Source organism: Pinus tabuliformis, chromosome 6 (genome assembly GCF_031772625.1).
Source record: "Pinus tabuliformis cultivar Carrire ecotype Pingquan chromosome 6, CPIR1, whole genome shotgun sequence".
NCBI lineage: Eukaryota > Viridiplantae > Streptophyta > Pinopsida > Pinales > Pinaceae > Pinus > Pinus tabuliformis.
This window is the reverse complement of record NC_142292.1, coordinates 827826190-827845895: the sequence shown is the minus strand read 5'-3', so window position 1 is coordinate 827845895 and position 19706 is coordinate 827826190. Positions and strand designations below refer to the sequence as shown.

General features: G+C 36.6%; 1 protein-coding gene across 1 annotated transcript in view; it reads left to right on the top strand.

Moving 5' to 3' along the window:
* LOC149261387 (lactoylglutathione lyase-like) overlaps positions 1–12327 on the top strand; it is an 80919-nt gene extending 68592 nt beyond the window's left edge. The window contains exon 9 of the mRNA XM_089422136.1: positions 11864–12327. Within this exon, the coding sequence (XP_089278262.1) occupies positions 11864–11908 (45 nt within the window). The 3' untranslated portion in view covers positions 11909–12327. The remainder of the gene's footprint in view (positions 1–11863) is intronic.
* Positions 12328–19706: the final 7379 nt, after the last annotated feature.

Sequence of the window (19706 nt, the reverse complement as noted above, 5' to 3'; positions counted from 1 at the left end):
TCATGCACAGCATTTTTTATATGTTTCTCATCATGATGAAAGTACACTTCCATCAAGTTTATTATGGCATGCTAGATTTGGACATTTAAACTATGATAGTCTCCGCTTGTTGAAGAAAAATGGTGTTGCTGGTTTGCCTACGATTCCTAGAAAACATAAACAATGTGATGCTTGCATTCTAGGAAAGCATAGCAAACAGTCTTTTCATGATTCACATTCAAGAGCACATAGGAAGCTTGAACTTATTCATTCAGATTTATGTGGTCCAATGCCTGTTCCTTCTGCAAATGGAAATAAATATATCATGACATTTATTGATGATTACACCAGAATGTGTTGGGTTTACTTATTGAAGAACAAATCTGATGCTTTTCAAACATTCAAGAATTTTCATAAGTGGATTGAAAATGATGCACAATCTCATATTGGGTCTATTCGCTGATAATGGAAAAGAATATACATCAAATGAATTTGAACACTATCTTCGCCAACATGGGATTAAACATCAAACAACTGTGCCTTATAATCCTCAACAGAATGGTGTAGCTGAAAGAATGAACAAAACAATTTTGAATATGGTACGATCCATGCTTTTCTTCAAAAATGTAAAGACAATGTTTTGCGCTGATGCTGTTCTATGTGCTGCATATATAAAGAATAGATGTCCAACTAGTGCTATAAGAAACAAGACTCCTTATGAATTCTGGTATGGACATGTTCCTTCGGTAAAACATCTCAGGATTTTTGGTTCCACCTGTTATGCTTTAATACCAAAGGTACATAGAAACAAACTTGGTGCTAGAAGTCGTAAGTGCATCTTCCTGGGGTATTCAAACACATCTAAAGCATACCGCCTTTATGATGAAGTAAATAAAAATTTTGTTTTATCTAGAGATGTCATTTTTCTTGAATCATCCAAATCTGACAGTGTTGTTGAGCGGCAACTTGATCGCTTGGATAGATTCACAAAACCGAAATCATTCCAAGAGTTTGATAATCAGATTCCACATCTTGAAGGGGGGATTCCTATACTAGATCAACATGTGGAATCTCCTTCTGAAGAACAATCTCCCCTGCATGACACTCCAACAACGGATGATGCTTTAAGTGATGTAATTGATAGAATTGGGAGACTCAATCTTGATTCAGACCCAACTCAATCAACAGAACAGCCTGGACCATCTCAGAAAGGTCCCCCAAAGTGGCTGACAAAGACACTTGAAAGTGTTCATCCTGATGAAATTGGAAAAACAGGAACCAGAAATTCAAACCGACAAGATGGAGGTGATGTAGATAACTCTAATTCACCTGTTGATATGGATGTTACTTATGATTGTGAATTGAACTTGTCTACAGATTTTGAACCAACTTCCTTCAAAGAAGCTGCTTCTCATGATGAATGGAAAGAAGCGATGCAGAAGGAGTATGATGCCCTCATAAAGAATGGCACTTGGAAGCTGGTTGATCCTCCATTTGGAACCAAACCAATTGGCTGCAAGTGGGTCTACAAGAACAAGTACAAAGCTGATGGCTCACTTGACAAGCACAAAGCTAGGCTTGTGGCAAAAGGTTTTGCACAGAAGGAAGGGGTCGATTATGAGGAAACTTTTGCTCCCACAGCAAAATGGGCCACCATCCGGACACTCTTTGCACTAGCTGTTCAGAACGGTTGGAAAGTCCATCAAATGGATGTAAAAACTGCATTCTTGAATGGAGATCTAAAAGAGAATGTTTTTATGTCCCAGCCTGAAGGATTTGCTGTGAAAGGACATGAACACAAAGTATGCAAACTTGTGAAGTCCTTGTATGGCCTCAAACAAGCACCACGAGCCTGGTATGAAAAACTAACTGAGCATCTTCTGAAACTCAACTTCAAACATTTTGATCTTGATGATGCAACTTTATTTGTCAAGAAAGTTGGCAAAACAGTTGTATATCTTGTGGTATATGTAGATGATCTTTTAATGACAGGGAACAATGAAAGCTATATTGCATCCATAAAGAAAGAATTAGGAAATTTTTTTGAAATGACTGATTTGGGCTATGTTCATTACTATCTTGGCATTGAAGTAACCCAACATCCAAAGTCCATATTTCTTTCTCAAAAGAAATACATTGGAGATTTGTTAAACAGATTTGGCATGACAGAGTGCAATCCCCTTTCTACTCCAATGGAACAAAACTTGAAGCTCACATCTATTGAAGGAAAGGAATTTGAGGATGCAACAAAGTATAGACAGCTTGTAGGAAGTCTCATCTACCTCACTACTACCAGACCAAACATTTCATTTGCTGTTGGAATCCTCTCCAAATTTATGCAAAAGCCTTGTGAGGGACATTGGTCTGCTGCAAAAAGAGTTCTAAGGTACTTGAAGGGAACTCAAGACCTTGGAATCAAGTATACACAGGTGGACGACTTCAACTTGATTGGATACTCTGATTCAGACTTCGATGGAGACAAAGAAACTGGGGTATCTACTTCAGGATATGCTATGAGTCTTGGATCGGGAGCTATCTCCTGGAGATCACGCAAACAATCAGTACCAGCAGATTCCACAACAGAAGCAGAATACGTGGCAGCAGCTGAAGCAACGAAAGAAATTGTGTGGCTCAGGAAAATTCTTGAAGATTTGCAAGTAAAACAAATACAATCTACTCCACTCATGATTGATAACACCTCTGCAATAAAGTTGGCCAAGAACCCAAAGTTCCATGATCGTACTAAGCACATCAATACTAAATATCATCTGATCCGACATCATGTTGAGGCCAAAACAATCCATCTCCGTCATTGTTCCACAAACGAGCAAATTGCAGACATCTTCACCAAAGCGCTTGGAAGAGAAAAGCTTGAAAGATTCAGATTAAGGGGGGGAATGTTGACACCTAATCCGAAACGGATGAGGTGAAGCCGGACAGTCATCTAGAAGATGAACTGATCCGTTTTGTAAATGTATAAATAATAATCATCTAATGAATAAAATCATTCAATTGTTTCTTGCGCTCATTAATTGCTGGAGTTACCCTGGCCTGACAGTGTTAAACACATCCCATGCTCTTGAAAGACCTCCAAGTGCAATGAGAGTGAGCTCCCTGTCAACAATAACTTCTCAAATAGATAGTAGGTCATTCTTGATTTGTGTTATTCTCATAATGTAGGATTGGATGGACTCCCTTTTATCCATCTTGATGTCCTTCAACTTGTTCTTGAGAAAGAGGATTTGATTTGCATTGTTTACTTTGAACATCCCATCCAGCTTATCATACATCTCCTTAGATGTTCCCAAATCAGAAATATAGGCAACCAATTTCTTTTGAATGGAGTCTATGATAATTCTTTTAGCGTTGACCTCACCTTTCTTGTTGTTGGGGAAAATTAATTGCTTAATAAAAACACAACTAATCACCTGGACATTAATTATCAACTCGAGGAGCGTCTTTTTATTTAGAGGCAATTGGCAAAATATATGCAAGCAAATATCAACAACTAACACTGGTTCTACATGATTATGTTCTACACTATCAAGCTCATTTGACAAGAAATAAAATGGAAGACTTGAAAAACAATACTAAATTAAAAAGCAAAAAATAAATGACAAGAAAAGAATCATGATAATCACACGAATAAATCAATACTGAATTAAACCATACCTTGCAAAATTGGAAACCCAACATAATTCAAATGCTAATCTAGAGCAGCAAATTAAATGAAATCTAGAAATTGCAGGTAACAACAAATCTGGAAAATGCAGCAACTAACAAATTACTTGATTAAAAAGGAATTTTACTTTAAAGAACAACGATTGAAATTCAAAGGAACGAGCACATAATTAAACTACTTTAAATTATCAAGGTAGAACCTCGTCTAAGGTAGTGGGCCGAACTGCCCAAGACTCAGTTCCACCTTGAGAAATAACTCAGATCAGATTACAAATAACAAATGTAGAACTCAATGGATAGCTTCATTCATTAAAAGATCTCAGAGAAATAATTACAACAGAATGAAGTTCTTAGCTTTGCCTCAAATTCAACAATTGTTCATCCTCTCCATCTCTCCCTCTTTGATCTCTGTTTTCATTTAAATACATAGAGAGCAAAGGGAAGTTACAACAAAGTTCATTACAAAAATGATTTTCCAATGCAATTTTGGATTGATTACATAATATCAATAAAAAATATCATATCTAAAAGATTTTTCCATCAACATTCAGCAGGAACAAGTCAAATTTAGTATTGCAATTGGAAGAATTTGGAAAACGACATCAACAATAAATCTCAGAAAATCACCTTTAGAGAACCTTGCGTTTCTCTGAATCCAAACTAAATTTTGGAAAACTGCTCATTGGAAAATTAATTTGGTCCATTTTGCACAAAACCCATGTCTCGGATTTTCAAGATTCATCTTCATTTGCCCGAAACGTTCAATGCAAAACTGTCACTTCTTATCTCACCGAATTTCTGAGTTGGCATATTTGATTATGAGCTGAAAATCAAATTTGCAATCTTGAAAAGGTCTTGGAGGCTAAAATCATGAGTAATGTTGTAACAAATTCATTAATAAACCATCATTGGCAAAATCATGCATAATAATAATCAATCAATTTATTAAAAATATAGGAGAACAAATATTATTTACTCGAGCATAAATAACTATAAAATGGAATTATATGATAGATTACGATAAATAATATGATAAAGAATGGTAGAAATGGAAGAAATAGACATTAAAAAGTGATAATAATAATGACAAATTAGTGGGCCAACATTTCCCCCAAACTGAACATGTTGCATGTCCTCATGCAACCCAATGCCTCTGTATTAACCTTGTTGTAATACAATAATCAAAATGTTCACCCCAACTTATGATATTGATGGAACAAATGGCTTCTTCCTCAAATACTTATTTAAAATAATAGATATTTAATTCTAGCAATGTTGGTGAAGGTGCAACAATTGGCACATTGACTTTCAACCATATGTATATAAATTTGCAGCAAAATATGATACAAGTAACAACAAACTTTATTAACCATTTTTTCAAAAACTACAAACCAAATTTCGCTGAAATTTTGCAAACATATTTCTACTATATTAATGCTTCTCTAATCCAAAAATCAATTATTATTGATGCATAGATCCTGAGATATAAGCAAAATGGTTGTAGGTGACAGTGCATAATTTTTGGAATTTCACAAACTGATTTAGCTTGAAATTTTCTGGGTTTGTGTATTTTAATGATTCCTCTTTGCTGTCCAAAAATCACAAGAATTCAGTTCAGAGTTTTAAAGATATACACAAATCAATTTCTGCATTGTATAAAAATGGATTTTATGCCTTAAATGAGGAAGAAAGGATAAAACATCCATCATGCATAGCAACTCCTCCCCCAAACTGGAGAATTAGCATGCCCTCATGCTATACTAGAAAACAAATTGAGGTGGTTGCTACAATCGTTGTTGAAATCTATGCTTGGTGTAAAACAACATCAAATAAGGGAGGTTTTGAGAATGAATAAGGAGATCGATGGATGATAAAGAATATTAATGGCATGGTCATGATAAATAAATGAATGAAAGTAACACTCCCCCAAACTGAAAGCTTCTGTGTCTCTGAAAAATGGGAAGTGGTAAAGAAGTGGAACTAATGGTTGAAAAATATGAGTGAATAATGCTCAGTGGTTTTTCATGACATTCTCCTAAACTTTTAATAAATAAAAAACTTATGCTATTTTACCTCAAGTTTTACCTCCGTAAAAATGTGGAATGGCATGTATGGACTGACATTTGTTGAAGCTGATGTAGGCTGAGCTGATGTTGAAAGTGATGCAAAAGGTGGAAGCCATGCAAGCTAAAAGAAAGTAATTACAAAGCGTAGTAGGGTTTTCTTCCCCCAAACTGATTAGTTTCCTTGTCATCAAGATTCCTATAACACATCTCATTAGTAGCGTCAGTCAGTGATTCGTAACCTCAATTACCTCATTATATATAAAAGTGACATAATCATGTTGTGAATGCCATAATAATGGATCAGAAGGTAAAACATGCATTCCCTATAATAAGATTTGGTTGCTATGAGCACAAAAATTGTGAGAATTAGTTATCTCAATATTTTCTTCTCAAGGTTTGACCAATTACCTGGGATTCAAAATCAGAATTAGGCCTCTTTATTCTACTCCAAAATAAGAGTAGTGTTGTCAAGCTAGGAATAAATGACGACTGGTTGGGCAAAACAACTATCTTTAGTTAAAGATGTGAAACATGTAAAATAAAGAAATGATAGATTAGATGATAGAAAATGTCAAATCTCAAATATCCTAAAAGTTTCATCACTCACATGTAAAGTGAATATTTAGAACTCATTAATAGATATGAATCATAACCATCATCATCTAAGAACTGTTTAGATATTACCCCATGAACCATGAGTTCTAGCAAACTTTATATATGCAACAACAAGCTTTATTGGAAATTAGTTTTGAGAAAACAAGGTAACCAAGTAGATCATAGTATTGAATTAACTTCTATACCATAGGGATGGCCACTGCTGCCAGCAGGCGTCCATATCCTCGACAGGAATACCTTTTTAACCCATTGAGATGCGAGTGTCCCATCTATTAGAAATAAATACATAGTTACAAGAGCATTTCAATTTACTTAGATATCTATTGAAGATCATTGTTCTGGCTTGGTAACCAGTTAATAACAATGGCATTCACGGGAGCTAACAAAAATGAACAAGTCGACTCGTGATGAGATCTCTTGTGCTTCAGGTTTACGACCGAAGGCCATTACCCTGCCTGCCTTGGTGACCAGTAGTGGTAATGTCACTTTATTAGGACCTATGATCATGGTAGGTTGGCTCGTGATGAGACCTCCTATCCTCTAGTTGATTATATTTGTTTAAAATTCAACTATGGTTATTGTTAATCAACAAAATATTACTTAATAGATGGGGTGGCAAGTCAACTTCTTGAGAGCTAGGGATGGCGTAAAAAGTTTTGTAGTAACTATTTTGAACTTGGCTAATTCTGGTTCTCAAAAACTAATAACCTTCAAATGATTGTTGATAAATATATTTTGCTTTGTTAAGATTGGGGTTGAGGAACAATTCAGTAGACAAAGACGGAAAAATTTAAGTATAATTTTGTGGTCATCATCATAAATTTTACAAGATCAAGGACTTGAGAAATTAGGAAAGTTGAAAGTTGGCATAATGAAATCATCTTTGCATAATTATTCCTTAAAAATAATATTATGTTTATAAATAAACAAAGATAAATTGACTACCCAATCATTATGTCAAAGAGGACCTAGAACATCAAAAATATTTCCTATTCACCAAGTGTTAAATCAAAAGCGTGAAAATGGGCAACTGTGGCTTAGGTAACAACAACTGTAATAGAGGCAACAACAATCGCGACCAAGGGAGCAACAACTGTGATGAAGGGAACAACAATTGTGACCAAGGGAGCAACAACTGTGACGAAGGGAACAACAATCGCGACCAAGGGAGCAACCGCTGTGACGAAGGGAACAATAGCGGTGACTAAGGGAACAACAATCGCGACCAAGGGAACAACAACTGTGACTAGGGGAACAACAACTGTGACCCGGACCAAGGGAACAACAATTGTACCTTTGTAGGGAACAACAGCTGTGACAAAGGGAACAACAATCGTGATCAAGGGAACAGAAGCTGTGACTAAGGGAACAACAACTGTGACCAAGGGAAGAACAGCGGTGACTAAGTGAACAACAACCGCGACCAAGGGAACATTCTATTTAGATTTGAAGTACATAACTTTGAGCATCGTACTTGATGGCATGTGATAAAAAGAAAGTAATATCTTGAAAACACGTATCTTCAACTTTTCTTCCATTGTAGACTTGTTGATGCAAACCTTTATGCATTATGAAATTTTAACTATATTCGTTAAGCCTTTGATATGTAATCAAATAGGGCATCCATTTCTAACAATGCAGACAGCCAATCAATCTAAATTAATATTAGAAAATTAAAATAATCAAAATTTCTTGAGTAGCAGAACCTTTAGAAATAGATGATGTTTGAATTGCACTCGGGATTGATAAATTAATATTAGAAATTAAAATAATTCAAATTTATTTTTTTTTTCTGGGTAAAAGTAACTTCTATTAAGCAGGAAAATATTTACATAATTTACATCCACGGAGGGGGACCAAGCCACCCTCAGACTGTGACAGCTGGGACAAACTAACAGACATTTGAGACAGCATTACAAAAAATGTCCAGATGTGCCTCTTGGACACCATTACAATTCACAAAAACAGACTCGAAAACCTTACTAACGCGGACTTTTAACACACTGCCACTATGGGCCTAGAGCTGGAACTGAGTGTGATTGAGAAATTGACCAACATAGACAAGTGCACAAAACAAAAACAGAAACCTGGAGCAGCGCCTTCGAACAGAATTAGGAAGGGTGACTGGGCGTCGTCGGCGGTTGCCTTTGCAATGGGCTGGGCGGATCGAGCCATATGACTGACTCCTCATCCACCTGAATATGCCCCTCCAAATCCTGAAGAGCGTGAACCGGTTCTGCAATCATTGATTCATCACAGATTGAATTCTCTTGATTTTGAGCCTGCTGAGGCTGGTCGACATGTTCCATGGGCGCCTGCGGACAGGGCATCCTATGCAATCTTCCTTGCATATCCCCCAGCAGAACTTCGTTGCTGTGGAGACTATCAAAAGCAGGGGAGGGCCATGAGGGGTTGATAGGAGGTGCCTCTGAAAGATACACAGTGAAATTGACCATAACATCCGTCTGAAGGAGCCCTCTGGGAATGCGTAGGCGGAAAGACTGATAGGAATCCCTCATGAGCAGAAAATCCTCCTCAGAACTGGAAGAGGAAGGGGAGATGGTGGCCATAGGAGCTATCGGAGGTGGTTCCTCCCTCTCTGTCTCGTAGCGGACTCCTAAACGCCCACCACGGCAAGGCACACCCCGACGACGCATCACCGGATCCAACCTAAGCTCCCGGAGACGCTGCTCAATATGCTGGAGGTGATGTTGCAGAGCGGTGGTTTGCCCGTTGCCAACTGCAGATAACATACCTTTGACGGCATTCTTTGCTGTACCAGTATATAACCAAAATTTCGCCCTCACCAAATGCTTCGTACCGAGCTTCATCATTTCAGATCTCCTCGAGACCGGAGCAGGCTCGCTCGCCATCAATGCAACCTCAACCGTGCTCTGATTACCCTTAACCTCAACTGCCTGGAGCCTTGAATGCCTTCTGATTGCCATCGCATACTTGTACCTGCTCTCTGCCTTGGCGTTGAGACAGGTATCGAGATGCGGTAGAGCCTTAATGGCTACCTGCCACTCACGCATGCTGGACACCCGCATCCGGGGAAATAATTCAAATTTATTGAGTAGCAGAATCTTTAGAAATAGATGATGTTTGAATTGCACTCAGGGTTGATATTTATGCAAGTATATACACTGAATTAGAAAATATTTTCATGGGTTGTTTAGTTTAAAATTATAGTAAATTAGAAACAACAATAAGACTTTTTCAGTCCAGGATTAGACTGTTAGTAATCTCTCTCTCTCTTTACACAGAAACACACAGTGGCTGATCTTAGATGAACCAGATCTAGTACATGATCCATAAAGAGTGTTTGTAATGGATTCTTTAGTCATGGGGTGGTCCTTAACCTTAAACGTCAGGATGTTGCCACTTCTGGGGAAATATCTGGGATATCTAGGAGACTTAGATGCGAAATCTGACAGCAGACAAGTCTGCATGAGATGATGGTATTGATTAGGTATGGAGAATAGTCGTATGTGACATATTAGGCTAAATAAATAATGTGACGCTATTGACATTTACACTTTAGCTGACTGTTTCTAAATTTATTGGTATTACTTTTATTGGTAGATATATGTTTGTACTGTTGTATAAACTCTCGGGTTCCTTTTCTGAGTGTGTACACACTGCATACATATGAGGTGAATTGATTGTTTTAGTTTTTTTGTTATTCTTTCTTTAGGTTGCTTTACATGGTATATTCTTACAAAATCAGTCTAGTTATCTTATTCTGCTCCAACAATTTACTGCCTTCTTTTCCTTTTGGATTGCAGTATAATTTTTTCCTGTCTAGCTGGGTCAGAGAACTCCTAATATAAATGTAAAAACAAAAGGGGCTTTGATATATTTTTCACTGTTTATTAACATTTCAACTTACTTTTCTTCCCAAGGAAAACATCACAGGGAAACCCCAAGGGATGCTTTCCCACATTTGTGGATGGCATCCCTAGTAAACCCATTGGTGTAGACTGGTGTGCCTCACCCATGGGGATTTGTACTGGGAACCTGTTGGCATGGTACTAGCTAAATGCCTAGTGACATTGACAACAACTGGTTGAGCCAACCCCTTGGGTTAAAATGTTTGGGAATATCTCATGCCTGCCTCAAGCACTTAAATGAGAGTGAGATTGCTGGTACCTTGCCAGTCCCAATCGGCACCTGAGGCACACACATGTCATAAACAGGATTTGAACTTGGGTGGGGAGGAAACCTACTCTTAACCACCTGAGCTGGACCCAATTGACATAACGTTTTTGTTAAATTTAGTTAACAATGGTATGTTCTATTATGCTTAGCACAATTACTTCAATGTTCCTTTAACAGCCCAATGACAATTTCCAATTTAGTTTTCCAATAACAATCACATTAGCCATAAATCACATTGACAGTAATTGTAGATAGAACATAAAATAAAATGCAGAAGACAAGTCAAGACAAGAGGACGCCAAATTTGGCGGATGCTGGGGAAAAACCCCAATGTGGGAAATCCTTTGATCAATTCTTCTTATTATTATATCAAATGTTCAGCAGAGAGTACAAAAAGTCAAATTTGACTTGCCAAATCAAAGTCAAAACAACCCTGTCAATTCTGCATTCAACTGCAAGGGGTAATCCAACAGGGCGTTGCTGACAACATTGTCTACATTACCTTTCTTTATCTTCTTCAGATGTAGATTTGACTTCATAGCAGTGGTGGGTGTAGGGATTGTTGGTATTCACTGGATCTGTAGGAAGTGTAGAAAGAAGTACAAGGCTGTTTTTATTTATTTATTTATTAAACGGATAAAAGAGTCGTAAATTAAAGAAATAGAGAATTTCATAAATATCTCGTGGAATGATCCAACAAGTATCTTGGGGTGGTAACTTGGGAATCGGCTGGTCGTGTGTGAAAAGCTGGCTTCGATCAGGGCAATGATCCGATAAGTATCTCGGGGAGGTGGTTTGGGAATTGGCTGGTTTTGTATAAGAAGCTGGCCTCATTGAGGGCAAGTAGTTCTGCATGGGGGAGAGATGTTCTAGTCTGGGTTCATGTGCATAAAGGGAGCTTAATGATTTATTTTTGTATGGGTAGGGCCCCATGGGGGGAATCAGTACCATGGTGGCAGCCAAAATATGGGTAGTATATACAACCCTCTCTTCTCCTAACCTCGTCATTATTATTATTATTGGATTTCTGGCAATGAAAACCATCCATCAAACTAGGTGTACATGCATCCATGTAAGGTTGGAATGTTATTAGTATATCCTCCCAATTGTTGAGGACTGATGCAGGTAGCCTTATAACAAAATTTGTTTGTCACGGAAGCAAACGTTTATCTATTGTCAACAGAGGAATGGTCGAAATGAACTTGTATGTTGATTCACTATTTTGCTAAATTTGCTGGTCACCATGTAGCCTAGTGATTCTAGTAGAGATCAGCATCTCTTCTAGTTGGATAACTAGCTTTCACCATATTTAGTGTACAAGTATAGTACAGAGCTCCTTTTGACTTTGCTTGGATGTGCAGGTGTTTGTTGACAATGCTGATTTCCTGAAGGAGCTGGAGTTGTAAAGCCAGTTGGGAAGAAGTTTGTTGATAAAGTTTAATATTTACCTTAAAAACAAACATCTTACTATCGGCGCATCGCGAATTTTACAGAGTGAGTACAGTTGCCTTACTAGCAAGCTATTTTCAGAATAAGCCTGTGTTTGTGATGATGTATACTCCATGGAGCTGATAGCAACCTGAATAACATGATGGTATCTTTTGTATATTCACCTTATCTCGTCTTCATTATTTTTCTGTAGTGCATTATTTTAATAGTAAATAATTCATTTCCAGAAGAGACTTCTATAATCTTCTCTGACTTGAAGCATTGTGTCATGAATTTGTTATCCATCTGCCTTTCTTTAAAATATCCTTCATTGCAGATTTTCTCTAGACCGCCATTGTACAATCTCCGTCCATGTCTATTTCAATTGATTTTATAATTCTTCTATTCTTTCTCTTTTCTTGCTGGGCAACATAAGCAAGAAACTTTTTAAATGTCAGCCGGAAGCAAAACCTTAACATGGCTTTATGCCAAACCTTAATCATGCAGTTTGGGTGCTGTAAGAATATGAAGTCAGCAGCACTGGACATTTATTTCAGTATACATCTTTTGAGGATGCAAAGTGACTAAACCCTTCTCTTTAGACTAGCGTGTTGTCAGGAGTTGAGTGATATAATACAACTAAATTTCATCCATTGCATGGTAACGCAATTTTCAGTTGGAAAGTGGGATAGGATCGGAAGCATAATATATATTACTGTGTCGATTAACCAAATCTTGATCACGCACTTGGAAAAGAAATCTGAGAATCAGTCATGACTGACTTTCCATGTACCTACCATCAATCATGTCACATAAATCTATTATAAAGCATCTATAATCAGTAATCTGTTTTAGCAAAACGGCTTGTCACACTGGCAGGGGATTCTTAAACAACTATATAATTCACTGTTTTGACATGCTTTCGAAAAGCCGGTTGCTGGTATTTTGAGGATTTTTAAATATACAAACAATTAAAACAAATTCATGTGTATCCAGGCATCATCTCCAATTGTGTAGGCATAGAAAAATGACAAAAGAAGAGATTTATATATAAAAGCATCACATAAGCAATCATCATCTTCTGCAAAGCGGATGTAGCATTGGCAGGGGATTCCTAAACAAGAATATAATTCATTGTTTTGACATGCCTTTGAACGGACGTTTGCTATTGTTTTGAGATTTTAAATATACAAACAATTAAAGCAAATTTATGTCTATCCAAGCATCATCTCCCAATTGTATTGGCATGGAAAAATGACAGAAGAGAGACTATATAATGTCATCCACGGGATTTTGTTTTGTTTTGTTTTTGTTTTCATTGCAGTTCAATGTCTTTTTTCTGTGATGGTTGTGCTCAACAACTAGATCTGTGAGTGTTGGAATCTTTCTTTACGGAGTCGGTTGAATTGGCCATTCCTGATGTGATATTGTGTTGGATTTCTTCGAGGTATGTCTTCTTGTTCTTTGCAGCCACATTAAGACATTGGTTTCTAGGGAGCCAACGTATGTTGAGGACACTTCTTGATAAATTCTATATAAGCCATATGCTTTTTTTTTTCCATAGGTTATAAATCAATCATATAGCTTGATATATAAGTCCTAACTAATTAAATTAATTAATTTTGTGAGGGACGTCTTCATGAATAATAATAATTTCCTTTGCAATTTAATTGGCCTGAAAGATCACCTAGCATCTAACAATGTATACAGTTAGACAGTAAATTGTAACGAGTGCAACAATGTATGTATATAATTATTCTTGTAACTCGTGCAATCAGTAAATTGTGAGTTGTTATGAATGGAACAAATTTATGCAATAAAGCTATTGATACGCTAAACATATGTAGTAATGTATGTATACGATTATTTAGTAAATTGTGAGGTGTGATGAGTGCAAGAAATTTATACAATCAACGTACTGATACACTCAACTAACATTGTGAGTAGAAATGGATTCATGTTTGAGTCTTAACAGGATCTCGAATAACTAAGAAATCTCTATAAATCCTTATGAGAACAAAATCTTTATAAATTCTTATGACAACAAATGACAACAAACCTAAACAATAATAGGTATCTCCACTTTAATATAACATTTGATAATATAAATTAAGTTATGTTTATGCACTAATCTAATATTTGAGAACAAAATCTTTATAAATTCTTATGACAACAAATGACAACAAACCTAAACAATAATAGGTATCTCCACTTTAATATAACATTTGATAATATAAATTAAGTTATGTTTATGCACTAATCTAATATTTGAGAGTATAAATTGAGTCGTTTGATTTCAAATAGGCTGTCAAAATAACTAACAAATCCTTTAAATAGTAAAACCTTGGTTGGTTACATTTATATGTAGTAAAATACTCTCAATACCCTAAGGAGGAATTTTTTTTTCTTCCCCATTTAAAACTAATAAATTTTTGATGTAAAATACTCACAATACCCTAATAAGGAAGCCTTCTCTTTCACATTTAAAAATAAGAATTTGCATATTTTGGCTATGGTCCTTTCATCATCAATCATCGTATTATGATCTGGAAACTCACTCTACATAGTGTATAACTTAATATACGATCAACATAAACAAGTTTAGTAATGACAGCTTATTGTACTTTGATATTTAAACAAGTTAGGTTAGTAATGACAGCTTATTGTACTTTGATATTTAAACAAGTTAGGTAATGACAGTTTATTGTACTTTGATATTTAAGATTGTGAAGATTAGTCTAACAAATTTATTCAAAGATGCAAAATCACAAGTTTTCTTCAAAATTCCCCAATTTTCATCATTAGCATATTTATAAACTTACTAATTTGAACAATTCTCAACATGGAACTAACAAAGAGAATCCAAATGACAACTCACTAAGAGAACCAACCATCAATATTGTTAAGAAAAATACAATAAATTTATTTGAAGATGCAAAATCATATTTTCTCATCGAAATGCATCATTTTTACCATTAGTATATTTATAAACTTGTTAATTTTAAGAAGTCTTAACATGAAACTAACAAAGAGAATTTACTGAGTTTTACTCACTAAGAAGCCTAATTAAAATACAAAGTCGAAATTTGCATTAACCATCAATAGTGAACCTATATAATAAGTGATGGTTGGTCAACATATTTGTACATTCAAATGGAGTTTTAATTATAACCAATTTTAAGCAATTTTATTTTCAATGATTCATGGAGTTTTAATTATAAGCAATTTTATTTTCAATGATTCAAATGGAGTTTTAAATGATAAGTCGTTTAATTTTTTGATTCATGTTATTAATTGATACATTTGTGAAATGGCTCATATTGTCTACTAGCTATATTATGGGTTTGTTGAAATGTGTAACTAGGTTTGGTTTTTATAAATATGAAATGTACTTTTGATTCTTGTATATTGTAAAAAGTTATTGTTATTTTTGTAGCATGGGTTTCATCCTCTTAGAGGTCAAACACCCATTGAGTGCTTCTAGGGTTTGTCCTAGGGTCAAGAAGTCAAAAGAGTCGTTGACACATGAAGAAGACCCCATCGGACACATTGGAACATGTAAAAAGAATTATTTTTGTATTTAGAAGTGTCAAAATACCCTCCAAGACCAAGTCGGCCTCATTAGGGCATGTCGTCCTCCTTGGAAGCATATATATGTGAGGGAACTCGACCTCCTATGAACACTCACTCATCTTCTTATCATCTAAGCGAAGGAGAAGTAGAGGAAGGCTAGCGAAGATGGAAGGAGGACATAGGATGAAGGTTTGGGTTATTTCTCCCTCTCCATCTCTCACATGTGTGAAGAAGGAAGGCTAGGGTTTTGATGCTGCAAAGTTGAAGTTGATGAAATTGCAGAAAGAAGGTCGAAGGAAGGTTTATTAGGTCACCTACATGCCATAGGAGGAGGAGGAACCCAAGCGAAGGTCAAAGGAAGCCTTGGAGGCCCTGAAATTGCTCACACGTGTGGAAGCAATCACTGTTGTAGCGGCTGAAAATTTCAGATCTGTAGTGTAGGCCAGAATTCTATAGCTAGGGGTCAAAGTTGTGCAGCTGGAAGATATTTGACTAGGTTTGACTTGGACAATGGAAGCACATCATCAAGGAGGTCATACTTGGTCTTGGAAGGGTATTGGTCTTGGTCTAGAGGTCTTGGAATTCTCCATTTGAAGAATCTATAAGAAGAGGAGATTTGTGGGTTTTCCCCTCGAGTGGAGAGGTTTTGACTCTGGCTCGCTGCCTACATCCTGTGTTCTTGTGTAATGTTGATCATTTTGTTTTGGTAGTTGTTTGATGATAAGAACAACATAATAATAAGATAAGAAGCTAATAATTAAGAAAATTAAAAATACATCACAAGCGGTTATCAAGTTGAAAATTCATTTGAGTTGCGACCTTTTAGATTTCTCAACATGGTTTATATGTGAAACCATGTATATTACGAAACTTAAGGTTTATTTGGCCAGGCACACATGGATGCCATGGAAAATATCTTTTAAAATAATATTTTTAATAGAATAGAAGAGTTGCTATTACATTTATAGTTGGGGTGTTACTTATAAAATGCCATTGATTAGGGGGAGAATATTGGTTTCCAATTAATGTTGTCATCTCCATGTCATTTGACATGGCTTCATTTCTAGTGATGTTTCACTATACTAATAAACTCTCTTTCTTGTAATGACCCCTCCACATGTGCTGCGTTATATCACTTTGAAAATTTAAACAAGAGAAATCCTATCCCAAACTTCTAATGCCGTCAATGCACTAGGAAGTGTAGTTTAAGTATAAATGTCTAGTTAGATGATACTTTTAATGTGCTTGGTGCATTGAGAAGTGTAGTATAAATATAGATGTGTAGTTAGATGTATCAATTTTCAAATAAAGTGATTTAAGCCTTTGTTTGAAAGACTAATTTGAAAAATGTTGTATGTTATTTAATTAACACTCTTTTGAATCCTCTAGAAACAATGTAAACTATCAAACGAGCACTGTATTGAGTACTCGCTTTTTTGAGGTAGCAAAAAGTCATTTGATTTTGAAAAGCGTTGATTCAAAATACATTTTTTTTGAGCATATTTTTGACACTTCAAATTTTCTTATGTGTCAAGTATGAACATTTCTTTAAAATGTTAGTGATTTTTATGCTAATTTTGAAAAATGTTGATGCGGCGTCGACTCATTTATTTAGAGGATTTATTTTTGACACTTTATATTTTCTAATGTATTAAGTGGATAATTTCTTTTAAATGTTGGTAATTTTCATGCAGATTTTGAAAAATATCAATAATTTTTGTTAAGGCATTATTTTTACACTTCAAATTTTATTATGTCCCAAATATAATGAATTTTTTTTTTTTTTTTGTAAAGTTAAAAAAAATAAAATAAAATTAATATTTTGAGGTTGAGATTTTTTTATATTTATATATTGTTGATTAATATTTCAATACACATAAAATAATTGTCACTAAAAAATAATAATTTTAAAAGTTCGACAAAAAATACACATTTTGCATATAAATATAATAAAAAAATATGCATTTTAGGACATTTTCGCAAAAAATGACATTCGCTGAACCACACTAGATGGTTCGAAATGCGTCAACAAAATTTTCTTGTATGTGATTTCCACCGAAAAAACTCTTCTTAATGTAATATGGATCACAAAACTCCGAATTCAGAAAAAAAAAATGATATTAAATAAAAAAAATTATAGAAAATTTGAATAAAAATTTGGAAAATATTTTTTTTAATGAATTTTATATAAAAATTGATACATTTGAAAAATAAAAGTTAAAAATAAATAAATAAATATATTAAAACATAGAATTTAAAAGAAACATAAAAAATTTAAAAATAAAAAATACAATTAAATTATAAAAAAAAAGAATAAAAAAAACATTGAAAAAAAAAATAAAAAAAATAAAACAAGAAAAAAGACATTAAAAGAAAACATTTAAAAAATTAAAACAAATAAAAAAAATAGAAAAAACACATAATAAAAAAGGAAAAAAAACATATATAATAATAATAATAATAATAAATTCTCCCGATCGGGATGAGAGAGGGTGTCAGAAGCGTCAGGCTTCGAAGTGACATGGTTAGTACCGGGACGTTAATTACCGCGGTCCCCACATGCTCAAGGTAGGGGGTGCGGTGTCCTTAGCCATGAATGCATGGTTAGTGGGTTGGCAAGGTGGTAGAGGGAGGAATAAGGCAGGGTGGCGGAGATGGGAATGGCATTCGACGTGCCGGGCAGGAGAAATTTGCAGTGGAGAAGGAAGGCGTCTCAGAGTGGAAGAGAGGCGAAGGCACCTTGGCTGCGGGCTCGCAACGACTCTCTGGTATGTAATTCGGTCTCGTTCCTGCTTCATTTCAATGATTTGGTTGGGTTCCTGCATCAATTACATGAGCTGGTGGGGGTTTCGCTGGGGGGAAGGGAGGGGCACAAGGCCGCCCCAATGGGGCTCAGCACTGTCCGAGAGAAACAGGGGGAGGAAAGGGAGGGCCATGGCCTGACGCTGCATTTTGTTTTTATTGCAATTAAGCCAGAGTCTCGGCAACGACACTGGTAATGTTGGGTTGAGCAGAGATACAGGCCCCTACTTAGTGGCTCAGACCAGGGGTATAGGGTATAACGGGCGTGGCATGTCTGGGGGTTGAGTGGTGAAGGAAGAGGTAGGAAAGAGTCACGGGTAGGGGGGCGAGATATTAGCTATGTCAGTGATTCGTCGAGAAAACCTTGGCATCTGCATACACATGGTAGCAAGGGTGCAGCTAGGGACCCTGGGCAGTATAAGGGACAGAGGGGCAAGCATAACCATGGCGGGCAGATGCTGGCTGCGGGAGCTACATGCGGGTATGATAGCAATCGCAGAGCTAGACTCTGGACGGGCCTGAAGGCTTGGCTCCAGCTGCAGTGGGGTGACAGGAAATTGCACCATGGCAAGGGGGAGGGGCACTGTGAGGAGCTTGGGGAACCACGCTCGAAACCCAATTCCCCTGGCCACTTGTGGGCACTGGGATACCTTAACCTGCAGAAGGCGAAGCAGGGCAGAGAGGCATGGTATGAGCAGTTGCGTCGGGATGATGTGAATGGACTGATGGCACTAACGTTGTTTGATTGTCCACAGGGCATCAAGGAATAGGGTATGGCTCCAGCAAAGAGAGGGCGTGGTTGTGGTGGCAGGGGCCCGGTCCACCGGGCAACCAAGAGACCAAGCACGACGGAAGGCCGCAGGGGCTGCAACCCTGTTGAGCACCTCATAGCTGAGGCAGCTGCGACATACCGGGATGAAACAAATGAAGGAGTCTGTAAGCTGATTGACGACTGGGAAGCTGAGATCAAACAGGAAAGGGAACCAGACGAGGAGATAGAAGACTGGAGGTCGTTGGTGCCTGATCCAGGGAATACACGAGGTAGAATTACGCAATTCAAACACACCTTGTACTTGTACTTCTTGATGAAAAGTCTGCTTGGCAAAGCGATGGAACAAATCTCTGTGGGGATGGTAGTCACAATGCAGGGCCTGCCCAGCTATAAAAAAGACATGGAGAAAATCCTATTTCAGTTGCACAAACAAGACATCAGGATGGATCATATTGACTATCACATCCCTTGCATCGTGGAGCTGTATGGCATGCCAGGGGCAATTGCTGAAGATCCTGCTCCTGTAGCATCTGTCTTTGATGAGCAGAATGTTCAGAAAGACTAGTTTCATTATGCTTAGTTTTTGTTTATGCGGGTAGCTTTTAAATTTTCTGTTGCATATGTCAGTT